The 26,719-nt window shown below is 43.2% G+C and overlaps 5 protein-coding genes across 7 annotated transcripts; 4 read left to right on the top strand and 1 right to left on the bottom strand.

Annotated features, from left to right (window-relative positions):
- Positions 1-6,982: 6,982 nt before the first annotated feature.
- On the top strand, positions 6,983-10,705 carry LOC108095130 (carbonic anhydrase 13). The gene is made up of 2 exons (XM_017196070.2): positions 6,983-7,106; positions 9,710-10,705. Exon 2 carries the CDS (start codon positions 9,711-9,713, stop codon positions 10,596-10,598), a length of 888 nt encoding a protein of 295 aa, XP_017051559.1. The 5' UTR covers positions 6,983-7,106; position 9,710; the 3' UTR covers positions 10,599-10,705.
- Positions 10,706-12,856: 2,151 nt separating this feature from the next.
- LOC108095233 (daisho1) lies at positions 12,857-13,180 on the bottom strand. The gene is made up of 2 exons (XM_017196257.2): positions 13,043-13,180; positions 12,857-12,976 (listed from the first exon to the last, which is right to left on the bottom strand). The coding sequence occupies exons 1-2, from the start codon at positions 13,116-13,118 to the stop codon at positions 12,924-12,926; spliced, it is 129 nt and encodes a 42-aa protein (XP_017051746.1). The 5' UTR covers positions 13,119-13,180; the 3' UTR covers positions 12,857-12,923.
- A 1,201-nt stretch (positions 13,181-14,381) lies between these two features.
- LOC108095232 (daisho2) lies at positions 14,382-14,697 on the top strand. Its single transcript, XM_017196256.1, has 2 exons — positions 14,382-14,495; positions 14,565-14,697. Exons 1-2 carry the CDS (start codon positions 14,429-14,431, stop codon positions 14,636-14,638), a joined length of 141 nt encoding a protein of 46 aa, XP_017051745.1. The 5' UTR covers positions 14,382-14,428; the 3' UTR covers positions 14,639-14,697.
- A 67-nt stretch (positions 14,698-14,764) lies between these two features.
- LOC108095231 (inositol-pentakisphosphate 2-kinase) lies at positions 14,765-22,961 on the top strand. 3 transcript variants are annotated; one of them, XM_017196252.1, is made up of 12 exons: positions 14,765-14,926; positions 14,979-15,115; positions 15,226-15,904; positions 16,522-16,674; positions 17,481-17,581; positions 19,003-19,302; positions 19,356-19,414; positions 20,333-20,479; positions 21,086-21,143; positions 21,387-21,959; positions 22,468-22,706; positions 22,777-22,961. In XM_017196252.1, the coding sequence occupies exons 3-12, from the start codon at positions 15,568-15,570 to the stop codon at positions 22,931-22,933; spliced, it is 2,124 nt and encodes a 707-aa protein (XP_017051741.1). In that variant the 5' UTR covers positions 14,765-14,926; positions 14,979-15,115; positions 15,226-15,567; the 3' UTR covers positions 22,934-22,961. The 3 variants fall into 3 exon arrangements, with proteins under 3 accessions (XP_017051741.1, XP_017051740.1, XP_017051743.1); XM_017196251.1 differs by lacking the exon at positions 14,979-15,115; XM_017196254.1 differs by lacking the exons at positions 14,979-15,115; positions 22,468-22,706; positions 22,777-22,961 and adding an exon at positions 22,355-22,393.
- Positions 22,962-23,826: 865 nt separating this feature from the next.
- Positions 23,827-26,655, top strand: LOC108095135 (calcium and integrin-binding family member 2). Its single transcript, XM_017196073.2, has 5 exons — positions 23,827-23,947; positions 24,025-24,059; positions 24,685-24,827; positions 24,943-25,065; positions 26,242-26,655. The coding sequence occupies exons 1-5, from the start codon at positions 23,897-23,899 to the stop codon at positions 26,457-26,459; spliced, it is 570 nt and encodes a 189-aa protein (XP_017051562.1). The 5' UTR covers positions 23,827-23,896; the 3' UTR covers positions 26,460-26,655.
- Positions 26,656-26,719: the final 64 nt, after the last annotated feature.

Genomic DNA, 26,719 nt, shown 5'->3' with positions numbered 1-26,719 from the left:
ACATTCCCTTTTGTGTCAAGTAAATATGCCCATTAAGTGGATAGCTGATATGGAAGAGACATTTTACTGAGAATTCGCATCGTAGATCAAATTAAAATACACGTGCTAAAAGGCGTCCTTGAAATAAGAAACACACTGATTCTTTTAAATACTTGAATTTTTTCAAGCACTCGATTCTTAGCGAGGTTTGATTGTGGAGTTTGTTGAAATGAGGAGGCGGTGAAAATGTCACAGTCGCGTCACGCGAAGAGGGTCCTTGTCGGTCGGACGTCCTTGCCTGTGTCGCATGTGCGCGATGTCCTTGCGCCCACCGACGACGAGTTATAACTCACTCTCGGCGGCCCCGCCCACCTGCAACCGCCCACAACGGCACACTCGGATAAATCCTTCCACATCCTTTGGCGTTCGCTAGTGGGTTAGTGTGCGTGGGTGGTGCAATTTATTTTGCGCTCTACTGCTCGACGACGACTGCGTTCTACTCCTGATGTAATTAGCGAAGTTTACCGTTGTGTATTTTTTTAATACCATTTCCCCGCTTCAGTCACCCCGCCCCCCGGGTTAACAAATTGAGCGCTCGAAGGAGGATTTACTTTCATTAGCGTTTGATTAACGCTTCCAATTTCGCCTGCAGCTTTGGCCCAGCTCTCTTTTGGGATATATGAATATTCAGGGGTAGTGCTGGGACATCTAACCAATTTCTGTTATATGAAATCGTATATGTGATAAACCTAATTAGGAAGTTGACGGTCTGGCTAGGATAGGTTGGCAAATGTTGACGAACGAAAGCGACTTTTGTGTCTGTTTGATTTAATGTTCATACATAAATAAACATTATGTTCATACTTATCTGCAATATTTGTTCAGTTCTAATAAAAATATTTATTTTAAATTGTAAGAAGGAAGTCAATAAAAATATGTTAATTTATGATGAAGTGACAGCGACAACTAAATTCGATTTACTATAAAATTTCGGAATGGTTAATCGCAATAACCTCAGCTGAAAGGTACTAAAAAAAGTACGAAAATTAAGGTTGGGGTACAAAAAGCCACAAATGGCGTTGACCATCACTGGTGGCTTGTTTGCTGGTCTTGGCAGTGAGTGGAAAATTGTATGTCAATTGAATGGCCAGAAATCACTGTTTAAATTTGCATGCATTTGCAAGGGCAATCGGGCCAAAGGACAAAGGACCCCGGACACGGGGCACAGGACACAGGACACAGGACACGGGACATTGGACACTAGACAAGCGGACAGGCGGACAGGAAGCAGGTCAGCGGGATAACAAGGAGCGGCTCTAAGAACCGGTAACTGCAATGGCAGCCACCGGCAACGGTTAACGCGCAGTTGCCGCATGCATAAAACATAAGGATAACGAACGGGGCCCCCACACAAATACACCCTCACACACATACACACACACAGAGTCACGAAACAAGGATGCGAACAGGGAAAGCGACGGGTAGAGGTTGCAGATACAGGTCCTGCCGGAGGCATTGTATAATTAAAATTGCATTCAGATGCAAATGCAAATGCGAGTGTAAGCTACAAAAGCGTAAGGCGAGCGCTCACAGATTAGACAACTTCCTCGTTCTGCCCGCTCCATTCATGATGCCGACCAGGACTCAGGACTCACTACCCAGGATTCGGGACTCCAGCCAGAGCTCAAAGCCAGAGTCCTGCAATCCTATTAGCCGAGCGTCGGCTATGTTCAATAGGTCATGAGGAACACATTAGTGCCTGGGGATTTACACGGGCTTTGGCCAGTTTAGTGAGGCGAAGTCCTGGCCAATTGTGTGTGGCTTTGTGCGGCCGTTTGCCCTGAAACAATGCGCATCCTGTTTGCATTCACGGCTACCTGATGACTTGCCGCCTCCTTCCTTAAAGCCAGTGCAATTTCACTCGCTCGAATGCCTCGCATGCCTCCCGAAGCATATTTAAATATAGGGAATAACCTCCAGCTGCGATATTGAAATGCTTTTTATCTCATGCAAATCCCTGGCTAAGCGTCATATGCCAGGCATTTGAATGAATATCCATTCATGCCGGGCATACTTTCCGAGTTCATTGCATTTTCGCACCTCGGACTAAGTCGTCGCAAAGGGGAAAGGCGGGGGGAGTGAAATAACAGCACGTTACCTCTTTTCCTGCGACTTTCCCGCCTTTCCACCCCGAGGCGGATTAGGCGGCACACGTGTCCCTGCAACAGGTAACAATTGTTGCACTGCCCGCAGGTCGTGTGCCGCTTAACTTGGCCAGGCACGCGCTGCTCCGCCAGGTGACTTCTTGGCCACCAAAAAAACCTCGAATGCGGGCCACAAAACGGGGGCCAAACACGTGCACCTCTAATTGAAATGCAATACGAGGGCTCCACACTTGAAAACACCGTTCGTTCAGTTGTACAAAAGATCCACCTTTAACTCAAGAGGCATACATTTTTATTAAAATACACCTTTACCTCAAGTAACCTTCTATGGATTTGGTAAGCATTTAATTTGTTTACCCGTTACTTATAAGTTCGTGTTTAAAGAGGTTTAATACATACTTGATTTTGACCATATTAGTCTGGCAGCCGCTGAAAATAATTTCCGGAGAAGTTATCCTTCCTTTAAAAGATTGAATAAAATGTAGTTTGATTTTAATGAGTACTGTTCCTCATTCCATTTCTCTTTTGCTGAGTGAACTATTGCATATGTGTGACTAGTCAAGTGTAAACTAAAGTTTTAAAACGCCTCAAAGGGGTAAATGTCCCGCTGACATTGCTCAATAATAATGCGATTAGAATTGACAAATCCAATTTCATTGACACTCGCTGGCACAACATTAATGAACTGCAAATATTTGTCCTCTCCAAAGCTCCTTAACCCTTACCCCCGCCCCTTTAACCCGCTGTGCGGCACGTGGCTTGCGTTTCAATATTTGCATGTAAATTTTAGCTCGCCCAATCGAGTGCAACAAATCGCAGCTCAACAGCATATCATACTTTGCATATTAATGCCACCAGCAGAGAAAGAATCCAGCGAATGGCGATGGCGTCCAGAGCAAAAGTACTCGACGGTGGATCCACCGCAGTGGTTCGCGATGTCAAACCACCGCACCGTGGGTGAGATTTCCAATCAAGTCGCTATTAATTAGTTGGCTACAAACTAAGAAGGAAATGCTTAATGGCTTCGTGAGCTTTGAGTAGGAGGAAATATTGCAATCGTGCCAAGAGTTGTAAAATATAGTTGAATATTTGGGAATCACGACAACTCCTTCCCCACTAAAAAATAAAATATTAATAACCAAGGTAAAAATCTTGAATCGTAGGAATTAAGAGAAGAAAAAAACCCAAGACTTATTATTTTAACATTTCTATTACTAATGCATTTACAATTTATTTAAAATGAAATAAAACCTAAATGAAGTATTTCATTTAAAAAATAAACCAACAATAATTGACACATAACTGAGAAATTTAATTAATTTTAAACTAAAAGGAAAGCCAACCATAATAACCACTGTACATTGCCAAGGGCAATTTCAAAGCGAATGGTATCAGCTCCAGAGCAAATGCTGCAAATGAAAGAAGGAAAATTATTTGTTTTCCTCATTGAAAATCGCACAGAGTCTGCTCCAGGAAAAAATACTGCACTAGAAAAAATGAAAGAATTGCTGAATAAAATGTAAATGAAATTGTGTTGGGATTGCAAATGGTAATGGGGGAGTGAGGGAAGGCCAAGATAGCGAATTGATTGGCGCAGATTCAAGGAGAGGCAACTTGGCAAAAGTGAAATTTCAATGAGTTTGTGGCTTAAAGATTTTAATCGTCCGCTGTGGGCAAAAGCTTTCCCTAAAATAGGTAGCAAAATAGTTAAAGAATTTAAGAGCAGTCATTTTCAATAATTTGTATAGCCTTGAAAAATGTATATAAAAATTATTACCCAATCAAATCGTTGGAGAAAACTTTGAACCTGTTACAGACACTTTTTGAAATTTTTCAGACTTAAGTTTTGAGCTTTGGCGGCTAGCACTGCTGGCACTTAAATTGAGAGTCTCTTCGGGCCCCCTTTATGTTTTGACACATTATTTTCGCTTTGGCACTTCCCGAACGAACGCTCCCCAACCGGAGATCCAAGGATCCTGCAGCCGGCAAGGTTGAAAGGCGCATTTAGGACCCATTACCATTAGAGGACACTTTGCTTTGCTCGAAATCGACCATAAGCTGGGCCTGGCATCCTTTGGCCAGGGCATTTGCATGATTTTTGCAAGAGTAATAAACGTGGCTAGCGAAAAGATGGAAAAAAGAAATGGGGAACAGGAGGGGGAGCGGGGCCACCGACAATACTTAATGTCAGTCACGTAGCAGCAGGGACAGGGACACTTTGCGTCCATTGACATGACCAGTCCTCCCGTTAGCGAGCTCCTTGCCACTCCGCAGTCTCCAGGATCCCCGATGGCAGTCAGTTGTCTGGGACTCATCGACAAACTGCAGGAGCCGTGTCCTGGCATAACTGCCTTCTGTCCGATGGCTCGGCTAGTTGGCATGCAAAATGCTTTATGCCCGGCACTAGCACCTTCCAATTTTGTCATTGATTTGTAGTCGTTCCTGCACAGAAAAAACTGAGATCCACTTGGACTTGGAGCTAATTGGTTGCTAAAAAGAGATATAAAACAAAATCTATGCATACAGATAGTTACAGATAGTTGATAAATTGGTAATAATAACATTTTATATCAAAATACTTAAATTATATTTTCTCACCCATAATTATAGGTCTGTTTTATACTGCTGTTATTTTACAAAATTAATATGATTCACTATATAGATTTCCATGCAATTTCTTCCAGTGTCTCTTCTCTATTCCTTATCCCAAGTGGCAACTCGGAAAGCACAGATAAATGAAACACTGAAGTGGCATAAACACCGTTATCACTTAGCTGCCTTTTCAGTCCCATGTCGAACGTGTAATTCGATAAGCTTGGCTTAAAAAATGGCCATAGCTCCAATGAGTCGATACACTTTTAATAGTTTTTGCTGCTGCAGCTTACCGAGGAGGAAAAGTTCTTCAAACTTTCCAGCTTCCATTGCAAACTTTTGCGCTCCGATAAACAACAACAAAGGGTTGGGGGAGCGGTAGAGGAAGCTTTCGATCCTGCCGCTCGAGTCAAAGGCAAAGTGTTGACAGCTTGATGCGACAAACCCACCCACACACACACCGGCACACTCATACACACACACACACACACACACAGTTTCAAAGAAGGACCCTGAACTTTGGACAGCTCGAACGCATTGTATACAAATGCAGTTTCCATTGGCTCAACTGCAGGCCAAGTTTTGCTTTTCAATTCCGAACCCCAACAAAAACACACACACATATGGAGAGTAGTGGAGCTCTGGGTGCAGAAAGTTTTTAGCAACACAAAAGCAAGTCCCGGCAAAGTTGTGCCCCACTACTCCTCCATGGGATATTATTAGAAATTGAATTAGATTTCATTCGGCAGCAGGCAGAACAATCCCAGATCCACTTAAGGTGCAAAAAAAATTGCCTGGGCCGAATCCTTCGTAAGTTTTAGTTTGGAAAAGGGGAAAAAAAAACTGCACTGCAGTCACATCGAAAGTTTGCAATCAAAAAACTTTGATGCCTGCCCAAATTTGCGTAGTGGAAAAATAACCTTAGCATTAAATAGACTACAAAGTTGTTTTTTTAGCCTCGTTACCCCCCGCCCGCGCTAATCCTTTTAATTTTGAACCCAACTTTCGCCGGCGAGCAAGGAAAATAAGATGGAAAATAGCCGGGTGGAAGTAGAACCAAACATGCGACGCACTCGGCGAAAGTTTTTTAATAACAAGCTCTCCCCAAAAAGGACGAGGCAAATCCATCGCAGTTATCAACGAAGGGGGAGGGGAATAAATTTCAGCTCCCAACTGCACGTACACTGCATACATTTCCCGTTTCGGTCCGATGCCTTGACTTTTGTTGCCCGGAAAACCCGAACCCGAAAACTTTTTGCATACACTGTGCCCGAGGCGGTCAAACTCATCCTTTTTCCCCATCCTCTCGCAGATCGCCGGTGAAGTCCGTTCAGCGAAATGCAAATACAAGTTGAAATAATTTCTTTTCAATTTCCAGCCAAAGCAAGCACTTAAGGGGATTTTAGTTACCGGGAATGGCTTAGAAGTGGAATGCAACTGGCCATGAATTGGGCTCCTATAGAGCAGGGGAGCGGTGGGGAGGTGCCTTCGTATTTGTCATTCGCCCTCATCACTTCTGTGATTGCACCGAAATTTGCATAATTCCAAGTAAACAAGCAATTTCATTGGGAAGAACTGCGAGGCGCGTTGTCTTGGTTGGAGACGAGAAGCGGGACGCGGAATTAATAACCCTTTGCTACTAAAATTGGATATCATTTGTTTCTCAGAAGGCCCTGCAGCAAAGCCAATTTCGTAGGGAGCGAAATGAGACAAAGCGTTAATTAAAAACAAGAAAGGAAGCTGCTGACTGAATGCACAAATGTCGAGCAAAATTCATAAAGGCTAAAAAACATCATAAGACCATTTTTCTAATTAATTTTTCATACACTCACCGATGGCTTCTACGACAGCTATATATATAGTCGTCAGGTTTTCATTAAGTTGGATTTAATTATTTATTTATAAAAGATCAATGAAACAAAATTACTCTATAAGGCATGCTACTTAAAAATCTGAATAAAATTAGAAAAGTGATTGACTTAAAATTAGCGAATTAAGGTCAATTTTCAGCAAGCCCATTTGTTGGAAGTTTGAAAAGAGGTTATAAAAAACATAAAATTTTAAAAAACCGATAAAACTCTAACTTTTTGTGATCTGAAATATATTTTATTATGTTATGTAGATTTAAAAATATTTTATTACACAAATGGTGTTACAGTTTCAATAAACTTGTGCCAACTGTTTACCTTTTCCCAAATTCTAGTTTCACACAGTAGCCGGGAATATGTTTTCAAATTTGAACTTTGATCATTTTTCTTTGTACTTGCTTAGTACTTAAAAGTCTGTGCACCTGGCAGGAGCCCCAAATAAACCCGCGATATCGCATTGATTTGTTAATTCTGTTCGAGCAGCGCTGCGAGAGGAAAGAAAGTAAGTTGGCAACTTGGTGGCACTCGCGAATCGAGAGCTGCTTTCAACCGGGAAAGTTTCGTTACGGCAGCGATAAAAGTTGCCCCAATATATTTACCCAGGAGAGTGCAAATAAGTGGCACAATAAATTCGTTATTATGTTCCTACTTATGTCAACTCACCTCGTTGCAGCAATATTTGTGTATTGCCGTGTCAAAAGTTATCGCCAGGACGAACTGAACAGCAGCACTCCTCCGCTCCAGTTTATTTTTCCCCTCGAATTGTGCCATTGACAAGCTTTGGGTGGCCCATAAACGAAAGCTACGCCATAGGGCAATAATTTCCGCCCGTTTTTGTGTGCCTGCTGCCATGGTCTCAATTTAATTACTGGGCAGCAGTTAATATTGACAGTAGCCACAGCCTCAGCTTGCCGTTAAACCGTTTCAGCTGAGCGTAAACCCATAAGCCTGTCAATCGCAAAAGGTCGGTGAGCAGCACTCTTTTTCCGTATCCTGCCCTCTTTGTAAACAACTTTACCTAGAACCACAACAAACAAAATGCGACATTTTAACCGGCACTAGAAAAGCGGTAATAAAGAACGTGGGGCAAGTGTAAATATACAATAATTTTCTGGGATAAAAAGAGTGCTGGCTTAAATTTAAAATCGTTTCATTATGTAGTAAGAGAGCTTATTAATTTTTTTAAGAATGAAAGTACTTCAGGTAGCTTTATTCATTTGTTCAGCGTTAATACTCTATCAACCCATGAATACTTTTAAATGTGTGAGATTATCCAATTTCCTTTTAAAAGTTCAGGCAGCGAAATGAAATCCGTCATTTGCACTTTATATATCCCAACCCAACCTGTTAGCCATTTTAAACAGTCGAAACTCTTAAATCCTTTCGGGGAACGATACTGTTGGCTATAGATGATTATTTTATGGAAGCCGAAGCCAAGACCAAAATCCCAATGCAATTTCACTTCTTCGGTTTGCTTTCCCAAGCGACTTGGCAAGTTTTAATGGCCTCACTAATACATTTAAGACTCTGCATAAACTCACACCCACACACACACACTCCCAGGCACATATAGAACTCAGAGCGGGATGTATTCATTCGAGTCCTGTATACAAATAATTACATGGGAAAATATTTACATTTTGGTTTTGGCTTATGCACCAAATAGGCCAACAGTCGCCAGAGGTGCGGAGGTTATTTTTCGGTAGGTTTCTGCTTGGCCGGCAACTTTTTGGCCACTTCATATTTCATAAAAACATGCATTATGACTATTTTATGAAGCACGCGCCGGGAACTTTAGCAGTCAGGATGCAGGACGAACCCAGCCCCACCTTTCACCACTCTCTCCGCCACTCCATTCCATTTTGGCCAGGAGGAGTCGTCCTGTGTTTGCTAGGTATTCGTTCGAGTTGCTCGGACTGTATGGTGTACGTGTGTGTGTGTGTGTGCGTGTGTGTCCTGGCACAAAGACCCATAAACCGACATCGTTGTTGTCCCCTTGTCCTTGTCCTGGGCCTATCTGCTTTATGGCTCAGCGCTTCCAGTGCATCCAACGTGGCCCAAACAAAGGGATCCCACATCCATGGCCTGTGGGGGTCACAATTTCATGTGCCCTAAATGGCTCACTTCGGGACAACAAAACTTCAGGGCGGAGCCCATGGACGCACACGGTCGTAAATGCTGCTGCTGCTGCTGCCTCTGCTGACCTATCCTCCCCATTCGAGGGCCAGCCGAAAATTAATAATTCGACCCACTTTGAGTGGCTGGCCATTATTTGCAATCCTCGCAGGACCCTGAGCCAATATCCTTGCACTGCACCTGACTCGCCTTGCATCCCGATCTCTGATTAGATTATGCTTATGCCCAATATTCATTTCTCAAAGTGACGGGTACTGCCGAGATTCCAGCTTGTTGGGTAATTAGTTGATTACTGGTTCGAGCAATGGGCCGGCTAATTGAAAGGGTAAACTGAGCCCTGGATAAGAACCACTGGCAGCAGATATCCAATGGTTAACCCTGGGTGCTTAAGATGTATATATGGCCTTTCCTCGATTAGTAATCGGAAGGGAAGCTCACAACAAAGTTACAACTTCATTTCATTAAAACAAAAACATATTTTAGGATAAGATGTCATATATTGCTTGTCTGCATTTGACTAAAATATGTATTATGCTGGTTTAGCTTTTGCAATGACATTAAACCCGCAAAAATATTAATTAAATAGTGATTTTGCATAAAACCTGTTCTTTTTTTCTGTACAAAGCGATAACGTTTAAGAATTTTTTCATTTATAATTTCAAACATATACATTTTTTGTTTGTACAGTGTACACTTCCCATAAATATGTGCAAAGTGGAGTACGTCGTACTTATTTTCTTAACCAACATCACTTAAACAATCTTTCTGTACTTATGTACATTTGCTTCAAACACTGCCACTACAATATTCATAACATAAAAGGTTTTCTTTGGACATCGCACTTTGTTGACTCTAAATCTAAGGGATTAATTTTAACTATTACATGTGAATATTGTCTTAACAGCCTTTTCTTGCAATTGTAAATTCCATTTTCCAATTATTATTTTCAATCACCTAACTACTATTTAGAATGCATTATCCGATGATGGAGAACATCTGGCTGAAGTTTATGGACTGGTTCAGCGTGATGATGAATCTGGCCGAGGACTCGAGGATTATGATGATGCTGATTAGCTGCACGATGGCATTGGCTTTAATCCTGAACGTCCAGTCGGGGAGTACTATTTTTCGGAATTTGATCAATGCGGGTGTAGAAAGGAAGCTAAAATCGATGCTGGACAACCAGCCATCGCCCATTAACATTGATCAGAATAAAGTTATCAAGCGAGAATTGGACTTTCCCTTGAAGTGGAAGCACTACAAGGATATCCCGATGGCGGTTCTCCTTGAAAATAATGGCACCACGGTGATACTGCGTATATTTGGTTCTCCCAACTTTTTGCCCGTCCTGAGTGGAGGAGACTTGCTCGGAAAGTACCAGTTTGTGGAGGCGATTTTTAAGTGGGGTGTCCTGGAATCCGAGCACTCGATTGGAGGTGGCTTGGCCAGTCTGGAGATGCAGGCCCTGCACCGATGTCCCAAGCAAAAGGGACCCTGGGAGTACCTCACCATTTCCTACTTGTTCAAGCTGTCTGAAGTCAAAAATGAACGAATCAAGCTGGTCACCGATCATCTGAAATGTATCCAACAAACAGGATCTTCGATTGAGCTGCCTCCTTACCGATTGAGCTCACTTCTTCGCCCATTCAGCGGGAGCTACTACACTTATCCTGGCACCTACGACAATGGCGATGTAATACTGCCCACCACTTGGATAATAGATCCCCAGGTATCGCACATCAAAGCGGATCAGTTGGCCCCTTTCAAATTCCTCTGCGGAAAGGATGGCAGTCGAATCTTCACCAATTCGCGGAATAAACAGCCGCAGGGCAATCGCGTTGTTCAGTTTTGTTATTGAGACGCACTTGTAAACTAGTAACTATTGGTAGATTTTGAATGCGAACAATATTCAAGTTACCAATATCGTATTTCTTTTATTAAAACATGACAAATTATTCCAACATAGTTGTTTTACTTTATAATTTTAAAACAGATGGTCGTTTAATATGTTCATAAGTTATTTTACAGAAATTGCTTTTTTAAATATGAACTTTTCAATATTGCACCTGCAGTATTATGAAAAAAATGGTTCCGATAAAAAAGAAGCTTGCCGACGTGCCTCAAATAAACCGCCTGAATTGAAAATCTCTGCCTTTCAAAGTAAAAACTTTAAAGGCGACGTGCATGGAAATCCGGTGAGCCGGAGCGTCCTCGTTCCTCGAGGAGCAGTTGTGCAGTGCCATTCGTGATTTGCACCCCATGAGCAGTCCATCAGCCTTTGACTCCGGATCCCGGCTCGACTATTTGCCTATTTGACCGACTGTCTGCAGGTGCAGCCAGGCAAATAGTCAAAGGGCAAAAGGGAGAATGCTGGCCGAGCACGAACAACCAACCCAGCCAGCCTGGGGAATTTGTTCATTTCGTTCCGGCTGAGGAAAAAATGGGGGAACGAGATTGCCTTGCAGCGGCAAATGCTAAAACAGTTGCGAAAATTGTCGAAATTAATTTTCAATAAACGCCCGCTGGCCAAAAAAGGCAATCGAATACTGATTGGCTAAAAAGTTCCTAGGAAAGCGCTTACCAACCTGAACTGACCTTTCATGCCAGAGGAGTAAATCGGTGAATTCCGGCTTACAGCAGGGGAGCTGAGCTGCTGGGGAGCCTGGCATTCGCTTATTGACTGGCTCAGCACCCACAACCACCGCAAGAGGATGGATTCGATGGGGGAAGAGGGGAGCCTGCATAGTTGGCTACTTCAAACGCGGCGGAAATTGTTCCTGGCTACGGAATTCCTTCGCACGAATATCAAAAGGATTAGCCAGGGTTTCAGGTCCAGGCGGCTAAGAAAGTATATACTATTTCCATCGCCCTTTGCGCCACCTTGTCGCCGGCAGTCATTCTCAACTGGAAACTCCTATTGCGATTTATTTCAGGCGTAAAACCGGCCAAGGAAATATTTGCGGCAAAAGTTTAAAATAATTGTTGATGTAACGAACCATATAGAGTCGGTGGGCGTGGCACAAGGAGAAACAATGGCCCGGCAAAGGAGGCGGTTTCAGTTGTTGAAACTGAAACTGAGGCTGAGCCTGGCGCACAGGACAACCAAATAGTTTTCGCCTGGGAATTTGTTGCAAGTTGGGCCCGGTTTCGTTTACATATATAAATATGGAAGCTCCCGGTGGCTGTTGTTTGCGAGTGGCCACAATTCCAGACCAAATGCCAAATGGAACCATCCAACAGGGTCCAAGCCATCTTTGCCGCTTAGCCGTTAGCAGTTTGCAAGTCAAACAATTAAAACAAGCTTCAAACAATTTCCATTTAGATGCGAATAACAAGTTGTTCGTATACTAGATGCCCATGTCTGGGCGACTGAGGCGATGACGGCTGAATTGCGACAAGTATAGTCTTACTATCAATCGGGTAGAGGTAGTAAACAGAACAGAAAGCAAGCCAACAGATCGGAAGACTCGCTATTTATTTAAATGAATTACAAGCTTTTTTATAGTGTTTACTCAAAAAGTCGTTTGTTGCCGCTTAGTCTGAGCTCAAAATGAATGAGCTACGATTGTCGCATTTGTTTAATTTGTTCGGATAGAACCGTTAAGGAATGTTTTGTTTATTTACTAATTGTTTATTGTGCTTTAATTACCATTAATTCGCACCTGTCGGACGACTTAAACACTCAAAAAATACTTGTTTTTTACCCCGGCAGAGAATATTATAATTTTGTACACTAGCTTGCAATGCAGGGAGAATCTTTATATTCATATTATTTATTATTTTAAATCAGTATTTTCCATTGCAGGTAATCAATCTATAAATCAGAGCGGAATCAGACAACGGTTTCCTATATCAGCAATATAAGCTATAGCTTATAATATTTATATATATTATTCAAGATCTGAGAATATGATCTTTGTTCGGACAATTAATTTAAATTATTTCTTTCGTTCATTGTTATCTTTATGTCGACAAATCTTCAAACCTATTGTTGTTGGGCTTAAACAAATTATTTTGACCTAATGCCAGTTCGAAGTCGAATTGATAATTATTAAATATGAATGTTTATTTTTTTTTAAAAACTCTTGGGGAGCTAAATAATAAACACAAAATTGGTACATTTAATTTTTTTTATTTAAAAATCCAAGTGGTTGGCACATAGAGTTTAAGTTCTGCTTGGTTTCTAACCAGTGCGAATGTACTGGGTGTCGCCGGTCTGGATGAGCACAGTTCCAGCTGTAATATTATTAATTATAATACATTAATAATGCACTAGTTTAATTATAATATGGGTAAACTTACGTTCAGGAACGGGCTCGGCGTTGGCGAGGGCAGCGAACATGGCCAGGAGAAGGGCGGCGGCTTGGAAGAACTTCATCTTGATTTTTGGTGGTTGATTGTTGTCTTTGGGATTCGATTGAGACACTGATGCCCCACTGCAGTTTGGGAGCTCTTTTATAGCAGAACGTTCCCTCAGCGAACTGGGCAATTCCAAGCCCAACCTGGGGGATTGCACGGGTTAAAAGATCGGCTTAATCTTTTCCCTCGTCAATCTGAGATTCGTTTGTTGTTGATGCAAAGCGATTCATGTGAAGCGAGAACCTGTCTGGGTTTTCTACGCAATTCAATTAATGCTGGTTATTGACATTCGAGCATGTGCACACGTAGACGAACGACTATTAGAATAACTGGAACTGGGTGCAAACATCGCAATATGCAATCCAGTTTGCTGTGTTGACAAAACTCTTTAAGTGGAGTTTCTCTGGAAAAAAATACCGTAAATTTTTTCCATCGAAAAAAAGTTAAATTTTGTATTTACTACTAATATGAGTATAAAAGTGCCAAGGGCTTATTAAAATCCAAGTTCCTACAAGCTTAATTGGTGTAGTTGAGCTTTTTGCTTAAATAACCGAACACAACCAAGAAATATATTTTGCAAAATAATAAAAAAAATTCAATTAAAGGTATTTAAATGACTACCGCATATTTAAATATAAATATGAAATGATAAGAAAATAACTATGTATAATTTAAAAGATTTTGTAGGCTTATGATCAAACTGTCATATTGAAATATTTGTATAAAACACAACATTTTTTTAAAATTATTGGATTGACTTATTTTTTAAAAATGGTAAATTGTGTAAAGTTTTAACAATTAAAAAGGGAACTAGAAGGTAAATGTTGCAATAATTTTTTAATCAATTTACTTTCCAAATTCATTCTTAATATAAAGATTTGTTAGAACACATTATTTTGACATAAAATATAGAAACGAACAATTTTCAATTAAAATTAAATAAAATTAGTTGTTGGCTTAGGCCTTAATCTATATAAATTCACAATCGGATTTGTTATTGTGACTTGCTAAAAAATATAAAAGTTATCATTGTAGCGACTTAGCATATAGGATGTACAACAAAAAACAAATATTAAATTGTTTATTCCCGGCGGGAAGCGTTTTTACATTTGTAAAAATATAGTATAGCTTACTCTCGTATCAGCTGCACGCGCATTATCAGCCGAGAACCCGCTCGATTCCCAATCGTGACCCTGGGGGATTTTGATTCGCAATGGAAATTCCTGATTTCCAATACCCCAACTGGCGCTCACCACATCGATTCAGGCTATAAAAGCGTAATCCCCACAGATTGCTATTCAAAGTAGAACTTGAATTCACTCTGTAAACATGAACTGCCTGAAGATCTGCGGCTTTTTCTTCGCTCTGATTGCGGCTTTGGCGACGGCAGAGGCTGGTGAGTAAATAAACAACAAGCCTAATACTTCGGTTTTACTTATCAGAAATGTTTTATTTTATTAAACAGGTACCCAAGTCATTAATGCTGGCGGCCACACTCTGGTTCAAACGGATCACTCTCAGTACATTCGCAAAAACTAAAAACGCAACACAAATAATTGTTTAGGCCAATAAAAATGATTTAAAACGGAAAAGCAAAATACTTTTGTTATCAGTCTTTTTAAATTGGGCGCGCATTAAAAAAGCGGTCACACCGGAAAAATACCAGATTTAAGATGGTTATGGTTTTTACTTAGGCGATGTGCACACACTGGAAATGATCTCAGCTGATCAGCTGTTTGAAAAAAACAATAATATTTTTAAGCATCAATTCAAACATCGTCGTTTTGATAGATAAACTGTGCTGGTTTTAAGGTCTTTAAAAATAAGGTAAGCCTAAGACGAGTTGAGAAACAGATAAAGAAATGAAATATGTTTCTAGAAAGCAAAAGAGAAGCATTAAACCAGAAAGGATCTCGCTTTCAAAAGGAGAATCGAGTATCCCATCCGATCCTTTAAGTTTTTGAGTAAACTCTTTGAAACCATTCCGTTCTACAGAGCCGACAGTTTAATAAAAAGGTTATAAAACTATGTGCAGATATCTTAAACACTTGTATCTTTTAACACACTCCAATAACTTTATGAATTTTTCTCGAAATCAAATTAAATTGTCTCTGCCATTCTTTTAGGACCTAGTGACCTGACTTTTGAGCCGGCGACGACTTCCTGGCTGCTGCATCTTATCGCCGGTCAATAAATGTACATAAATGTGGCCGCGCCAGGACAAATAGCAGCGAGCAGGGAGCAGGAGGACTGGCAGCCACAACGGCAGCAGAAACAATAACAATAGGAAAGCCGCAGAACTCAACCACAACAAGCCACAATCGGCAATCATCAACACTGGCGCGCCGCAGACCGACAAGAAGGGGTCAGAGAGGTCAGGGCAGAGTTTCAGTTTCGGATTCTGAGGGCGCCAGTTGCCAGTTGCATTTTGACAACGGCAACGGACCAAAAACACCCGCGCATAAGCCATGACAGCTGTACGAGGACACCACTCCCCGCCTTCGCAGCCTTCGGGCGACGGGCAAAAACTAAAGCTAAAGCCCCAGATACAGCCACATCGGCCGGCCAAGAATCTGCACGCCCTGCTGGATCTGCCCGCGGCGATGGAACTGCGCCAAATTGAGTTGATCTATCGGGCGGAGGGTAATGCAAATTTGGTGCTCGCCTTGCCGCAATTTAAAAAAGTTTTACGTTTGCCAAAAATGATATCCAGCAGACTGCGGCAGGCGGAGCGGAAGGAGCAGGAGGATGATGCCCAGCCGGAAGGGCAACGCGACTCATCCGCTCGAGCCGGGGCTGCAAAAGGTTCGTATGAACACGCTGAAAAATAGTGCATTAATTTTACTTAATACTCAATGAATGCAAAACAATAATACTTCTTAGTTAGATAGTACTATTTAATGAACTGAATGTACGATAGTTTATAATACTTTATGAGTAGTGTTTATTTATTCCTTTCAATTACAAATTGTAAGTTAAACACAGTATTCTAGCTTCATCAAGAATCATAAATATAAAGATATTTTCCAAGTAAACCATCAATTTTGCAAGTGTAAGGGCCAGCCTGTTATTGTTAGCTGGTCTGGCGTACGTTTTCCTTTTTTATTGGACAGGAAATGGTTGCGTGCAACTTCAAACACCCAGACAAGCTGCTGCTCCATCTCCCCCAGCTCCCAGGCAATTTGAGTATTGTGCTTTGGTTATTGCCCGCTTGGTTGGATTTTGACCCGCCACTACCCATCGCCCACTTCCCTTTCCCTTTGCCCTTTCCACTACCATCTGCCTTTGGGAATCTCTCTATATCTCTGTGCATCTTTTGGCCATTGCATCAAATGTGTTTATTTCATTTATCCACATTTCTCTTGTGTTGCCTCGTGCTGCTGCTTATTCTTCTCCTTTTCCATCTCCATCTCCATCTACAGCTGGCGACTTGACAATGCCGGATTTTATGGCTTATATCGGGATAATGCGCCGTCTATTAGGAAATGAGTTTGTCTGCGGAGCGGATATTGTTGCCATACCAAAGGAAGACGATAGATTCTGGATAAACGAGCACATACGCGCTCAAAGACCGGGTAAGTGCACTGCACGAAAATAACTATTTTAATTTGGCCGTAACAACGTAAGATGAAGTATTTGTTACCTGAAGAGAGAACCCTAAAAGCAAGATTTTATTTATTCAGGTTTTACTAAGCTCTAAGCTCTGTAAACCTTAAAAAGGTTGAGTTCAACCAATGCATATTTGATCCACAATTTTTATTATTGTTGTGTAGCTATGGTGAACTGGAAATCTATTCACCGATTATTGGCTTTCGCCCACCATTCAAGCGCAACTCCAAGCTGACATTTTGTGGTAGCACATTTTGTATTTGATTAGCTTTTGCTGCAGTGCCGCCCATTGCCCTTTGGCTTCGCCGTTGCACTGCAGCCGCCTCCTTCGTCCTGGCCGCTATCCAAAGCCTTTTCGGAGCAACTGCAATCAATCATAAACGAGCGTTTTAGTGCTCCATCCCGGCTCGGCCAGCAGTCCTTTCACTGACGTTTACGATAGGAAAGATCCTCTGCTCCAGTTTCTGTTTCAGTTGCCCGTCCACATGGGACTGATTAGTGGCGGGCGCCATAGTCGTGGCCATATATCAAAATCGGGTTTATGCCCGGCAGCCAGCAACAGGCGGCTCTCGGTGCAGAACTGGCCAGCGATTTATCATTCACCTTCGCAGTCTAAACCAGCGCCCAGCGGCGTCTATATATCAATAATCGCCGGATGCTGGCGCTTGCACTTTACATTCATTCGGATGTATTCCCCCCACTCCCTTATCCACCCCCGCACAGCCCACTGCTTTTCCCGCTTTTCATTCCGTCTGTTTTCCACCCGTTGCAGTTTCGCGTCTGGATAAGGAATTTGTGGGGCCATTCGGCCTGCTGCTGCCAGATGTGACCCAATTGCCTGCCACGTTCGATGTTTTACTTGCCAATTTACAGGTGAGTTGGTCGTCGTCAGCTGCTCCTGCTCCTGCCATTGCTCCTGCTCCTGGAAACTGAGCGCTGAGGCTGCTATTTTGGCCGGAGCCGTCGTGCTGCTGCTGTCCAAATAAATTGTGTATTTTGTACAAGGACAATATTGGCATTTTTGGCCATATGTGCTGGACACGTTAGCTGCCGCCATTTCTGCTCCTGCTGCGGTTTAGCTTGTGCCTTTGTGTCGAGGCATCCGAGGCTAACAAACCCACGAATCCCGCCAGCCACCGCCACCGCAACCCACCAGCTGGCCATCCAAATTCGAAGCTAAACCCTGGCCAAGGCCCATAAATCAACGGTTCTTTGTTTTGAATTAAAGTGGGCAACAGTGTAAACACTTTGTCCGTGTTACTTGCAACCTTGCCCCGCTCCCCCTTCCTTCCGATGTCCACTGGCCATTTCGATTCGTTTCGTTTCGTTTGGTTTGGGCTTGTGCGGTTATAAAAGATGCCGAAATTGCTTTGAAAGTGCCGCCATAGCTGCAACTTTTATTATATGCCCTGTGTGTCCCGAAAGTCGGACGGCCAACGGGTAGCTTAGCTAACTGGAACCATATGTGAGCGCGGGGATTCCCCTGAAGGATCTAAGGGTACTCACCACTTCGATCATTTGCGACCGCAGTTTTTGTTTTTTTCGCCATTTTTTGGCTATTTGTTCGCCGTGCTCGGTGGGTACATATTGAATTTATGGCTTTGGTGCCAAAGCATTGACCGAAATAAAATTGCCAGCAAAGGAAACAAACAACCAGAGGAGCAGGGGCAGAAAAAAGGCCATACAAAGTGGTACATATGTATATACACAGCGTGGTCATAACTAACGCCATATTGTGTGCCGTCGAATTGCGGGTGAAAAAATAGGCAAAAAGGTGAGCCCAGAAAAAAAACATTTAATTGCGGCTTTAAATGTTAATTTTCAATTTCAAGTTGGGAAGCGCGAATGGAGAATGGGGAACTCCGCCCATGCCGTGACCGACCGTTGGCTCCATAACTCATCATACAATCAGCGCAACAACTTTTGTTTTATGTCACAGCAGCAACACCAGAAACAGCAACAGCAACAGGAGCTGGAGCTGCAGCAGGAACAGGAGCCGGAGCAGGAGCAGCGATAACCTGTCCAAGGACCCCAACCCGTGCGAAACCATGGTAGCTTTATTCATGACGGTTTCTGGTTATTTTTTTTTTTTTTTGTTGTTGTTTTTTGCTGGTGCACCGTGCTCGTCGCTGCATTTTCAAGTCAAAATGGCATCAACGCCGGGGCAAAAGTTCGCGGTACACGGCAGGCATAATATTTCATGGCAGGACATGCCGGCTCCTTCCTTTTACTCCATTTACCCGGGGCGCCGGGGAAGAGCACGAGCAAATAAGCGAAACGATATAATTTTGCAGGCAAAGGGCACAACAGGAGATGGAGCCGCTGGAGCAGAAGCAGGAAGAGGAGCAGGGACGAAGGACACGGCTGGTGTCCGTCGTCTGGGCGATACATATGCCATCGAAATAAAACCCAAACAAGGCTGGCTCCAGTTGGCAAGTGATGTCAACGATTTATTTGATTTAATGCCAACCGGAGCAGGGACAAAGCCAAAGGAGCAGCCCCAGGATCAAAAGGACGAAGGCGAGACAGAGGAGGAGGAGCAGAGGGATCGGGACAAGTGCCGGTGTCGCTTTTGCAGCATGCAACTGCTGAAGGTGAGGAGCGATAACGAAGGTCATTTTAGTTTTTCATTCACTCCTCTCGACAGCTGCACAATGGGAAAATCAAACGTTTGGGCCACTACTGTCCGCTGGATCTATTCTCCGGGTATGTCATCGAATCCGTACCGTACGAAGTCCGGACAATGAACAGAGGAGAACGGGGAGCAGGAGGCCGCTCCTCTGGCACGAACATCCAGTCATAAATTTCAATCTGCTCCATTTGCGTGTCCTGTCGTGCTTCATAATTCCAACACTTTCGGTTACTGTTTGCCACTCCTTCTGCTGCTTTAGTGTCGGCTCTTTTTTCCGCCCCGAACTGTGTGCTTTCTTTTGCTTTATTGTACGGCTGAACCCGGACCCGGAATGGTCCGGACCGCTCTTGGTCCACTTCAATTGCAGTCCCAGAACCCAGAACCCAGTCCCGCCCCACTTATTCGTTTATTTGCGGCCCGCTGTTTCAAGTCATGCGTGCATCCGTGCACAAAATTCAATTTGCTTGCGCTTTCATTCCGGTTTACCGCCTGCCTTCTGCCCCCTCCTCCCTCTCTCCCTCTTCCCCCCTTCGCGCTGACCCCACTTTTTATGGCGCCGGATCCTTTCCCGCCCCCCTTGAAAATTGTTGGCAATTCTTTTGCTTTTGTTTCGGGGCCAGCATCTTTCGAACGGCCCATATGCATATACATCAGTTTTAATAGTAATATTCATAAGTACAGCAAGTGACGAAATTGCTTGGTCTTTGCAAAATAAATTCTTAATTCAATGATATAGAATAGTATGAATATAGAATATATAGAAAAGTATTAATCAATCTTTCCTATATCTCCTCATCTAGTTTTAATACCATTCAAGTTTAACTTCAATCAATAGTTCATTGTCGGAACATATTTTACAAAGCGTTATAATTCTTTTAAATTGAAATGTGGCAATCGATCCATTATTATAGATATTATAAGAATGAACTACACTGTACAAGGAACATGTCCTCTGATGTATTTTCATTGTTTTTTCTCTCTTATGCTTTTAGTGCACCCAGTCGTATGCTCGATGCCTTGGATGCACTTCTCGCTTGCCCGCAAAATAATTTACGTGTATTTCAGAACGGCAATTTAATTTATGGCGATCACGCGAATTCGATTTCCTTCGATGAATTGCACTCGCGTGTCTTTCCCGGGTAAGTCGGGCCGGCTTTTAAATAAATACGATTTGGCTGTATACAAAATAAGACATAAACTTAAGTCAGTATCGATCTAAATGGACAAAGGGGAATTGAATATTTGGCGAGTGAAGAGTTTTGGTTTGATTGCTTTGAAATCATTTTATTTATTTGAAACTATATTTTATGGCATTTCAAATTGTCCGAGCTGCTAGTATAATTACTTTCTCTTCGAGTCGCTCCTTGCCTGACAAAAATTTCCATAGCTAGAGCAAGAAATCTCTCAAACAATTCGGCCAGCACGCAAATATTCAATAAATAATGCAACAAGCAACAGACAAATACAAATTCTCGAGTGCCAAATGCCAACATGGCCATTTTCCTGGCTGCATCCCCTCTGTCCCAATTCAACCTGGCTCTCAACTTTTTCTCAACCTCTCCACCTCTCCCCCGCCAATTGGCCATGGTTTTCCGTGGCTGTGTCGCCTCAACACCTTTTGGGCCAACGTTGACAACGCCACCACACCAAATGCGAATGCGCATTGAAAACGCTAACAAACGAAATTCAACCAATGCCAACGCCATCGCCATCGCCATGGCCGTAAAATCTCTGAAATTCTCCAGTGAAATTATGGTGCTTATAAAACATTTGCTGGTGGCCTGCCTGCTCAGGGAATACGAGGTAAGTTGCACTGAAAAAGTAAATGTATAGTGTCCTAAAGTTAGAACTTAAATGAGGTTTAGTATACAAGTTGACATAATGGAATAACCCCTTGAATAGTAAATCTGCCAATTGAACAAAATCTCTCGTATAAAGTGCTTAAAGCACTTTTATTATTAAAGAAAATATATTCGTGTGTTTTGAATTCTTAAAGCCATGTATGCTTTTTACAATGGTACAAACATCCTGTTTTTATCTGTGCAGGACCCGGATTCCGACCGAGGTGAGAGCTCCAATCAAAACCAGAAGCAGGAGCAGGAACAGGATCAGCCGCCGCTGAATCAGAGTCGCGTTTCAATTGCGGCGACGGAGACAAAAGCGGGAGCTGCTGGAATTGGCGCCGCTAATGTTGTCCCGCCATTTGGAGGCGGGTCCTCGGCCCCTGTTGTCACTGCTGGTCAATCCTCGACGAGGACAAGAGCAGCTGCTGCAACAGCCACGACCCAAAGGTACACAAAACTGGCCAGAATGGAAACACCACCAACAACAACGACAACGGCAACAGCAACAACAACAGGAACAACAGAAACCGAGGATGCAGGAGCAACATCAAGAAACCAACTGACCGACAATGTGTTGGCAATGGCAATTCGAAAGGATACAAAAACGGAAACGGAAACACTGGAAACTCCCAGCACGAGTCGAAATGAGAATCAGCAACAGAATCGGAATGAGCTTGCGAATCAAACTCGAGCACAAATCAACAAAGCGGAAATATTTCGCTTACCAAAAAACTGTGTGCTGCAAAAAATTTTGAATTTGCAATTGCTGGTAAAGGTAAGCCAACCAATCAAACTACTGCCCACTCCTCAGTCCGTCTGGATTTGTTTACTTTTCCCGGCCAAAAGAACCTTGGCAATTGCAGATAGTTCCAGGGTTTTTTATCCTTGCTAGTTGTACTGTAATTTTATGGGGAACTTTGTACCGCAAAAATCTAGGCATTAAGATAAGTTACCTAAGCTGATTATGCTTTTGTTGAAGATTTACTGGATTTAAAAACGCTTTTCATTAGCTTTCCTGTCTTTAAAAATAGCTTATACTTGTTTGTATACAACCACCCTTAAAGGATCTTTAAATATTTATTACCATCTGTTATGCCAATCTGCTTGCTAGAGTATCTGAAAGTTCAGACCGCATTGCTGGGTTTCTTCTTTGCTTTTTATTTTTCCCAGTGCTCAGGTGGTCAGGGGAGTTGAAAGTTTATTGGAGGAGGCGGCTAAATGGCCAATGGATGGCGGCCAAGTGGCTTTGTGCAGTTTCGAGTAACATTTCTTGGCAATTGCAGCGCCACTTCGACTTCATGTGGCACTGCGGCTACGCCACTCGCTCCCAGCCCACTTACAACTCGCTCCGGGGACTCCTTGCCTCCATGGAGGAGACGGGGGAGGAGGGTAAGAAGGCGGAATTCGAGCCCGATGAGCAGCAGGCTTACATGCTGGGAGCCACGGCACTGGACTGCTCGATTATGTTGACGTTTCAGGAAATCGAAATCGAATGTGAAAGCGATTGGCCAACTGGCCAGAGGTAAGTATTATCCCGCACAATGCCGCCACTCGCCTCCAATGGTGCTAATCGAATTCCCAATCTCTTGCAGCCCGGCGCCACTGCAGCCTTGGTGCGTCTCCCTGCTGGGTCATCACTTTCTAACCAAGCTGTGTGTCCTGGACCTGGACCCCAAGCCCGACAGTCACTTTCATAAATTCATAGCGCAGACACGAGAAATTGAAAAGTGCCGTCGAGCATTAAATTAATTAATAAACTTTACACCCGAAACTAAAAGCCGCACGCATCGACTGTCGTGCTCACAGAACTGTGCCACAGTTTTCTCCTCGATAGAAATTTAGTTGTTCCTTTTTTTTCTGCTTTTCTGTAGCTTTTCGAGCTCTTTTTGTACCCGGGACAAGGGTATGTTGGATTCGTGCGAGGACTTGTTACTGAGAGGCGGAAGGTTTGGCTATTAAGCGATTAAAGTGTCAGACATACTGGCTAAGACTCAGCCATCTTCCTGGTTTAAATCCATTTAATTGGCCGGAAGCGAAGTTAAGCCGAGGTTTTACTGATGCCCGGAAAGATTTTCACTTAATAACTGGGGAAACTAGATGGGGAAGCCAAATGTAAGACATGGTGTTTGGGATGCTTGATGCAGTGGAATTATTTCATAACATTTAAAAAGCAAAGAATTGCTGAGATTGCTTTAATTCAATGTTCAATCTGATTATGTGGTAATTCTTGTTCGGTAGACCGCCACAGTTTGCTTGGTTTTTCCATATTTCTGCACTGACTTTGTTGAACCGCACCTCTAAAAATGTTTTTTTTGTGCCCAGCTTGACAGCGAAAAGGGCAGCAGCGGCAAACAAGCCACAGGATACGCGCCGCTGTCCTGTAAAAGCTGCTATGCGAGGGTGTAGCTATGGAGGAGGTTTGTAGGAAGGGGAAACGGGGGGAGTGGCGCGCCTGAACACTCCTTAATTAATTTCCATGCGAATGCGGTCGCCATACGTACGCTGGCCAGGCGCCGCAGGATGTGTCCGGAGCCGGAGCCGCGGAACCGAACCGAGGAGCTATGCAAAGTTACTGCGCCGGGGAGCTGGCCCACCCGCGAACGCTCGCTCGCTCGGCCATTCTGTCAGTTGGCATTCACGCTTGGGACTAACCAGTTTGGCCGGCAGCTACGCGAAAAAAAAAAAACAGATCGAAACTAGGGACCAGCAACGATGGGCAACAAAGTTGTGACTTTTACGGAACAGGAATTGGACGACTACCAGGTGAGCAATCAATCAGGGGAATGCGACCGCAAAGCTAATTCCGTTTAATGCATGCCGCTGCTCCACGCATCGGAAAGGATTGCACGTTCTTCACGCGCAAGGAGATCCTGCGGTAGGCCATTTGTATTCCCCTAATAAGCCAAAACTATTCCATTTCATATGGCGGCAGATAAAGCACCGCTCGCCATTGTTCGCCGCATCCCATTGTTTGCCGCTGTGAGGCAACGAAAAGCAGGAAGCAGAGGAAAATACCCACAAGACAACCTACAGACAGACAGACACTCAGCACAACACAAAGCCCTTCATTTCCCGCCCTCTCACCCCGCCATAACATCGTTTTCTATACCCTTTAGTACGGGATTACCTTATTAGACCATATTTGCTGTATTGAACAGGATGGCAGAGAGATCAGGCTTTCTACCTCATTAAATTCTTCAAACCAAGATAGTGGTATAAATAATAACCTGCTAGATAGTTTTCAATTAAGAAATGTAACGCTTCGCTTTTGTTTTGTGTAGTAAATGTTCAGCTGAAAAGCGTCTCCGATTAGCTTTTTAAAGTAGTAAATGGCAATATTAATATTTAATCCCTTCCCTTGAGAAAGGGAATTATCTTTGCTTTCATTTTTTGTCAGAACAAAAATCTACGCATTCTAGCAGAAATAGATGACAAGGGTATCTCCGATTTTGGCCACCGAAGTATGTAACTCTATATTCCTGTTTTTCCATACGTAACAGCGTCCATAAGAGATTTCGTGAGCTGCGTCCGGACTTGGTGCCCCGCCAGATGACCGAAGGTCAGGCGTCGAGTGTTAAGGTTCCCTGCGAGTGCATTGAGAAGATGCCCGAGTTGCGTGAGAATCCCTTTCGCCGGCGAATATGTGCGTAACAAAAGACCCCAGTGCCCGAATGAGCGCTGCAAAAGCAAACCCAAAGCCAAAGCACCGACTGTCCCGCCTCTTTTTTCAGAGACTATAGCAATTTTCCATTTCGCAGGCGAGGCCTTCTCACGCGATGGCCAGGGCAATTTATCCTTTGAGGACTTTCTGGACGCCCTCTCCGTTTTCAGCGAGCAGGCGCCGAGGGACATTAAAGTTTTCTACGCTTTCAAAATTTATGGTAAGTTTGCGTTTCCACCGATTTTCAGTGATGAGAGAATAAATCTTGGGTACATCCCGGGAAATTTGGTAGGGGAAACAAATTGTGGACAAAATGCTGAAAATTAATGAAAAGATTGCGTAGCCGACTAGTTGAACAGGATAATTGTTTGATATTACAACTCAATGTTGTTTATATTTCTAAAACAGAGAGGTAGTTATAAATATTTTTCGATTTTTTTAAGTTAAAATCTAAAGACTAGCTAGACCTTAGAAATAATTGCCATCACTGGTTGCGTGGAAGCCCCAGCTCCCAAACTCCAACTTAGTTTGCCGCTCCAGCTGCTGGCCAGCATTTTGAGCCCTTGTTTATGCATTTCCGTAGCCCGTGTTTATTGTCTTTGGTGTAGTAGCCCCCGTTGCCTTAGTGTGTGTGTTGGCTCCTTTGTGTTTGGCCTTTTCAAGGGGGACACGGGGCGTATGTGAAACGTGGCGAACGCATCGAAAGTGGCCGTGGCCGCCAAGCGCGGCATACAAGCCGTGACTCGAGTTGCGGCAATTTGTGGCGCCGTTCCAGGCAAACTACTGTTGTTGTTTGTGAGCGGCGACTGCAGGGCCAAGGTTCAAGGACAGCCATAAATTCTAATAAGCATTTTAATTGAAATTTAAATTAGAATCTGAAAACGCCACCATAAATGGGTAAAAAGTTTTCGTGCAAATTGATTGTGCACTTGGCACTTGAAATTAATGGGCCGAAGTCCACAGCGAGTGGGGGCAGCAATCAATAGGATGCAAAGTATCTCTCAGGTCGAGTGCAGCACAGAAATTTCGTTAAACTAGTTCCGAAAGTCAAGCGTTGGAGGAGAGGCAGGTACACTTTATTTCAATGTGCATTATTAGATTGACACAAATTGAAACGTGCAGCAGGCGATTACCTGAGCGCCACACACTCTTCATGTGGCAGAAGGCCACCGGCGGGGCAGGAAGGCAGACGGGCAGGCTGGCTGCTTGGCAAACTCAGTTTGGCACACATCACTTGACTTTTGTGCAAGAAAATGTCAAGTTTTGTAAGCCATCTCCTCACTTGTTCGAACCGCCCAAAGACCACCGTCTAGCATCCCCAAAAACCACCTACTATGCCACCTAACTATCCCACCGCTGGCACTTGTGTATACTTACGTCTGGCATAACTTTGCAGATTTCGATCAGGACGGCTTCATCGGGCACGCTGACCTCATGTCCTGCCTGACAACAATGACCAAGAACGAGCTGAGTCCGGAGGAGCACCAGCAGATTGCCGACAAGGTAATCGAGGAGGCCGACGTCGATGGTGATGGCAAGTTATCAATTTTGGAGTTCGAGCACGTTATACTCCGGGCCCCCGACTTCCTCTCCACCTTTCACATCAGAATATAAAATTGTCGTTTACTGAAGTTGCACAGTGGAGAAAAACTAAACCATTCTGTGCTTTCTTAAAAGTAACTTATTCTACGTGTTATTACTATTTATTAATAAAATGTCAAGTGGGTTGAATGCTGTATTCTGTATTTCCAAACAAAGGTAATTTGTTCCAATCTGTTCCAATTCTAATTTCAAAAATGGAAAATATAAAACAAAAACAAAATGATGACCAATTAATTATAAATATATATTTAAGCTTTTAAGTTCGCATCTTC

The sequence above is a fragment of the Drosophila ficusphila genome, unplaced genomic scaffold (genome assembly GCF_018152265.1).
Source record: "Drosophila ficusphila isolate 14025-0441.05 unplaced genomic scaffold, ASM1815226v1 contig_414, whole genome shotgun sequence".
Taxonomy (NCBI): domain Eukaryota; kingdom Metazoa; phylum Arthropoda; class Insecta; order Diptera; family Drosophilidae; genus Drosophila; species Drosophila ficusphila.
This window is presented reverse-complemented; position numbering and strand designations above follow the sequence as displayed.

What these genes read in the sequence shown, in the direction of transcription:
- LOC108095135 (XM_017196073.2), top strand. Translation starts at nt 23,897, where the DNA reads ATGGGCAACAAAGTTGTGACTTTTACGGAACAGGAATTGGACGACTAC. An exon ending in ACGCGCAAGGAGATCCTGCG is followed by an intron (nt 24,060 to 24,684) that starts GTAGGCCATTTG and finishes CATACGTAACAG; the next exon opens with CGTCCATAAGAGATTTCGTG. An exon ending in TCCCTTTCGCCGGCGAATAT is followed by an intron (nt 24,828 to 24,942) that starts GTGCGTAACAAA and finishes TCCATTTCGCAG; the next exon opens with GCGAGGCCTTCTCACGCGAT.
- LOC108095130 (XM_017196070.2), top strand. Translation starts at nt 9,711, where the DNA reads ATGCATTATCCGATGATGGAGAACATCTGGCTGAAGTTTATGGACTGG.
- LOC108095231 (XM_017196251.1), top strand. Translation starts at nt 15,568, where the DNA reads ATGACAGCTGTACGAGGACACCACTCCCCGCCTTCGCAGCCTTCGGGC. An exon ending in TCGAGCCGGGGCTGCAAAAG is followed by an intron (nt 15,905 to 16,521) that starts GTTCGTATGAAC and finishes CTCCATCTACAG; the next exon opens with CTGGCGACTTGACAATGCCG. An exon ending in GCCTGCTCAGGGAATACGAG is followed by an intron (nt 21,144 to 21,386) that starts GTAAGTTGCACT and finishes TTATCTGTGCAG; the next exon opens with GACCCGGATTCCGACCGAGG.
- LOC108095233 (XM_017196257.2), bottom strand. Translation starts at nt 13,118, where the DNA reads ATGAAGTTCTTCCAAGCCGCCGCCCTTCTCCTGGCCATGTTCGCTGCC. An exon ending in CGCCGAGCCCGTTCCTGAAC is followed by an intron (nt 12,977 to 13,042) that starts GTAAGTTTACCC and finishes ATAATATTACAG; the next exon opens with CTGGAACTGTGCTCATCCAG.
- LOC108095232 (XM_017196256.1), top strand. Translation starts at nt 14,429, where the DNA reads ATGAACTGCCTGAAGATCTGCGGCTTTTTCTTCGCTCTGATTGCGGCT. An exon ending in TTTGGCGACGGCAGAGGCTG is followed by an intron (nt 14,496 to 14,564) that starts GTGAGTAAATAA and finishes TTTATTAAACAG; the next exon opens with GTACCCAAGTCATTAATGCT.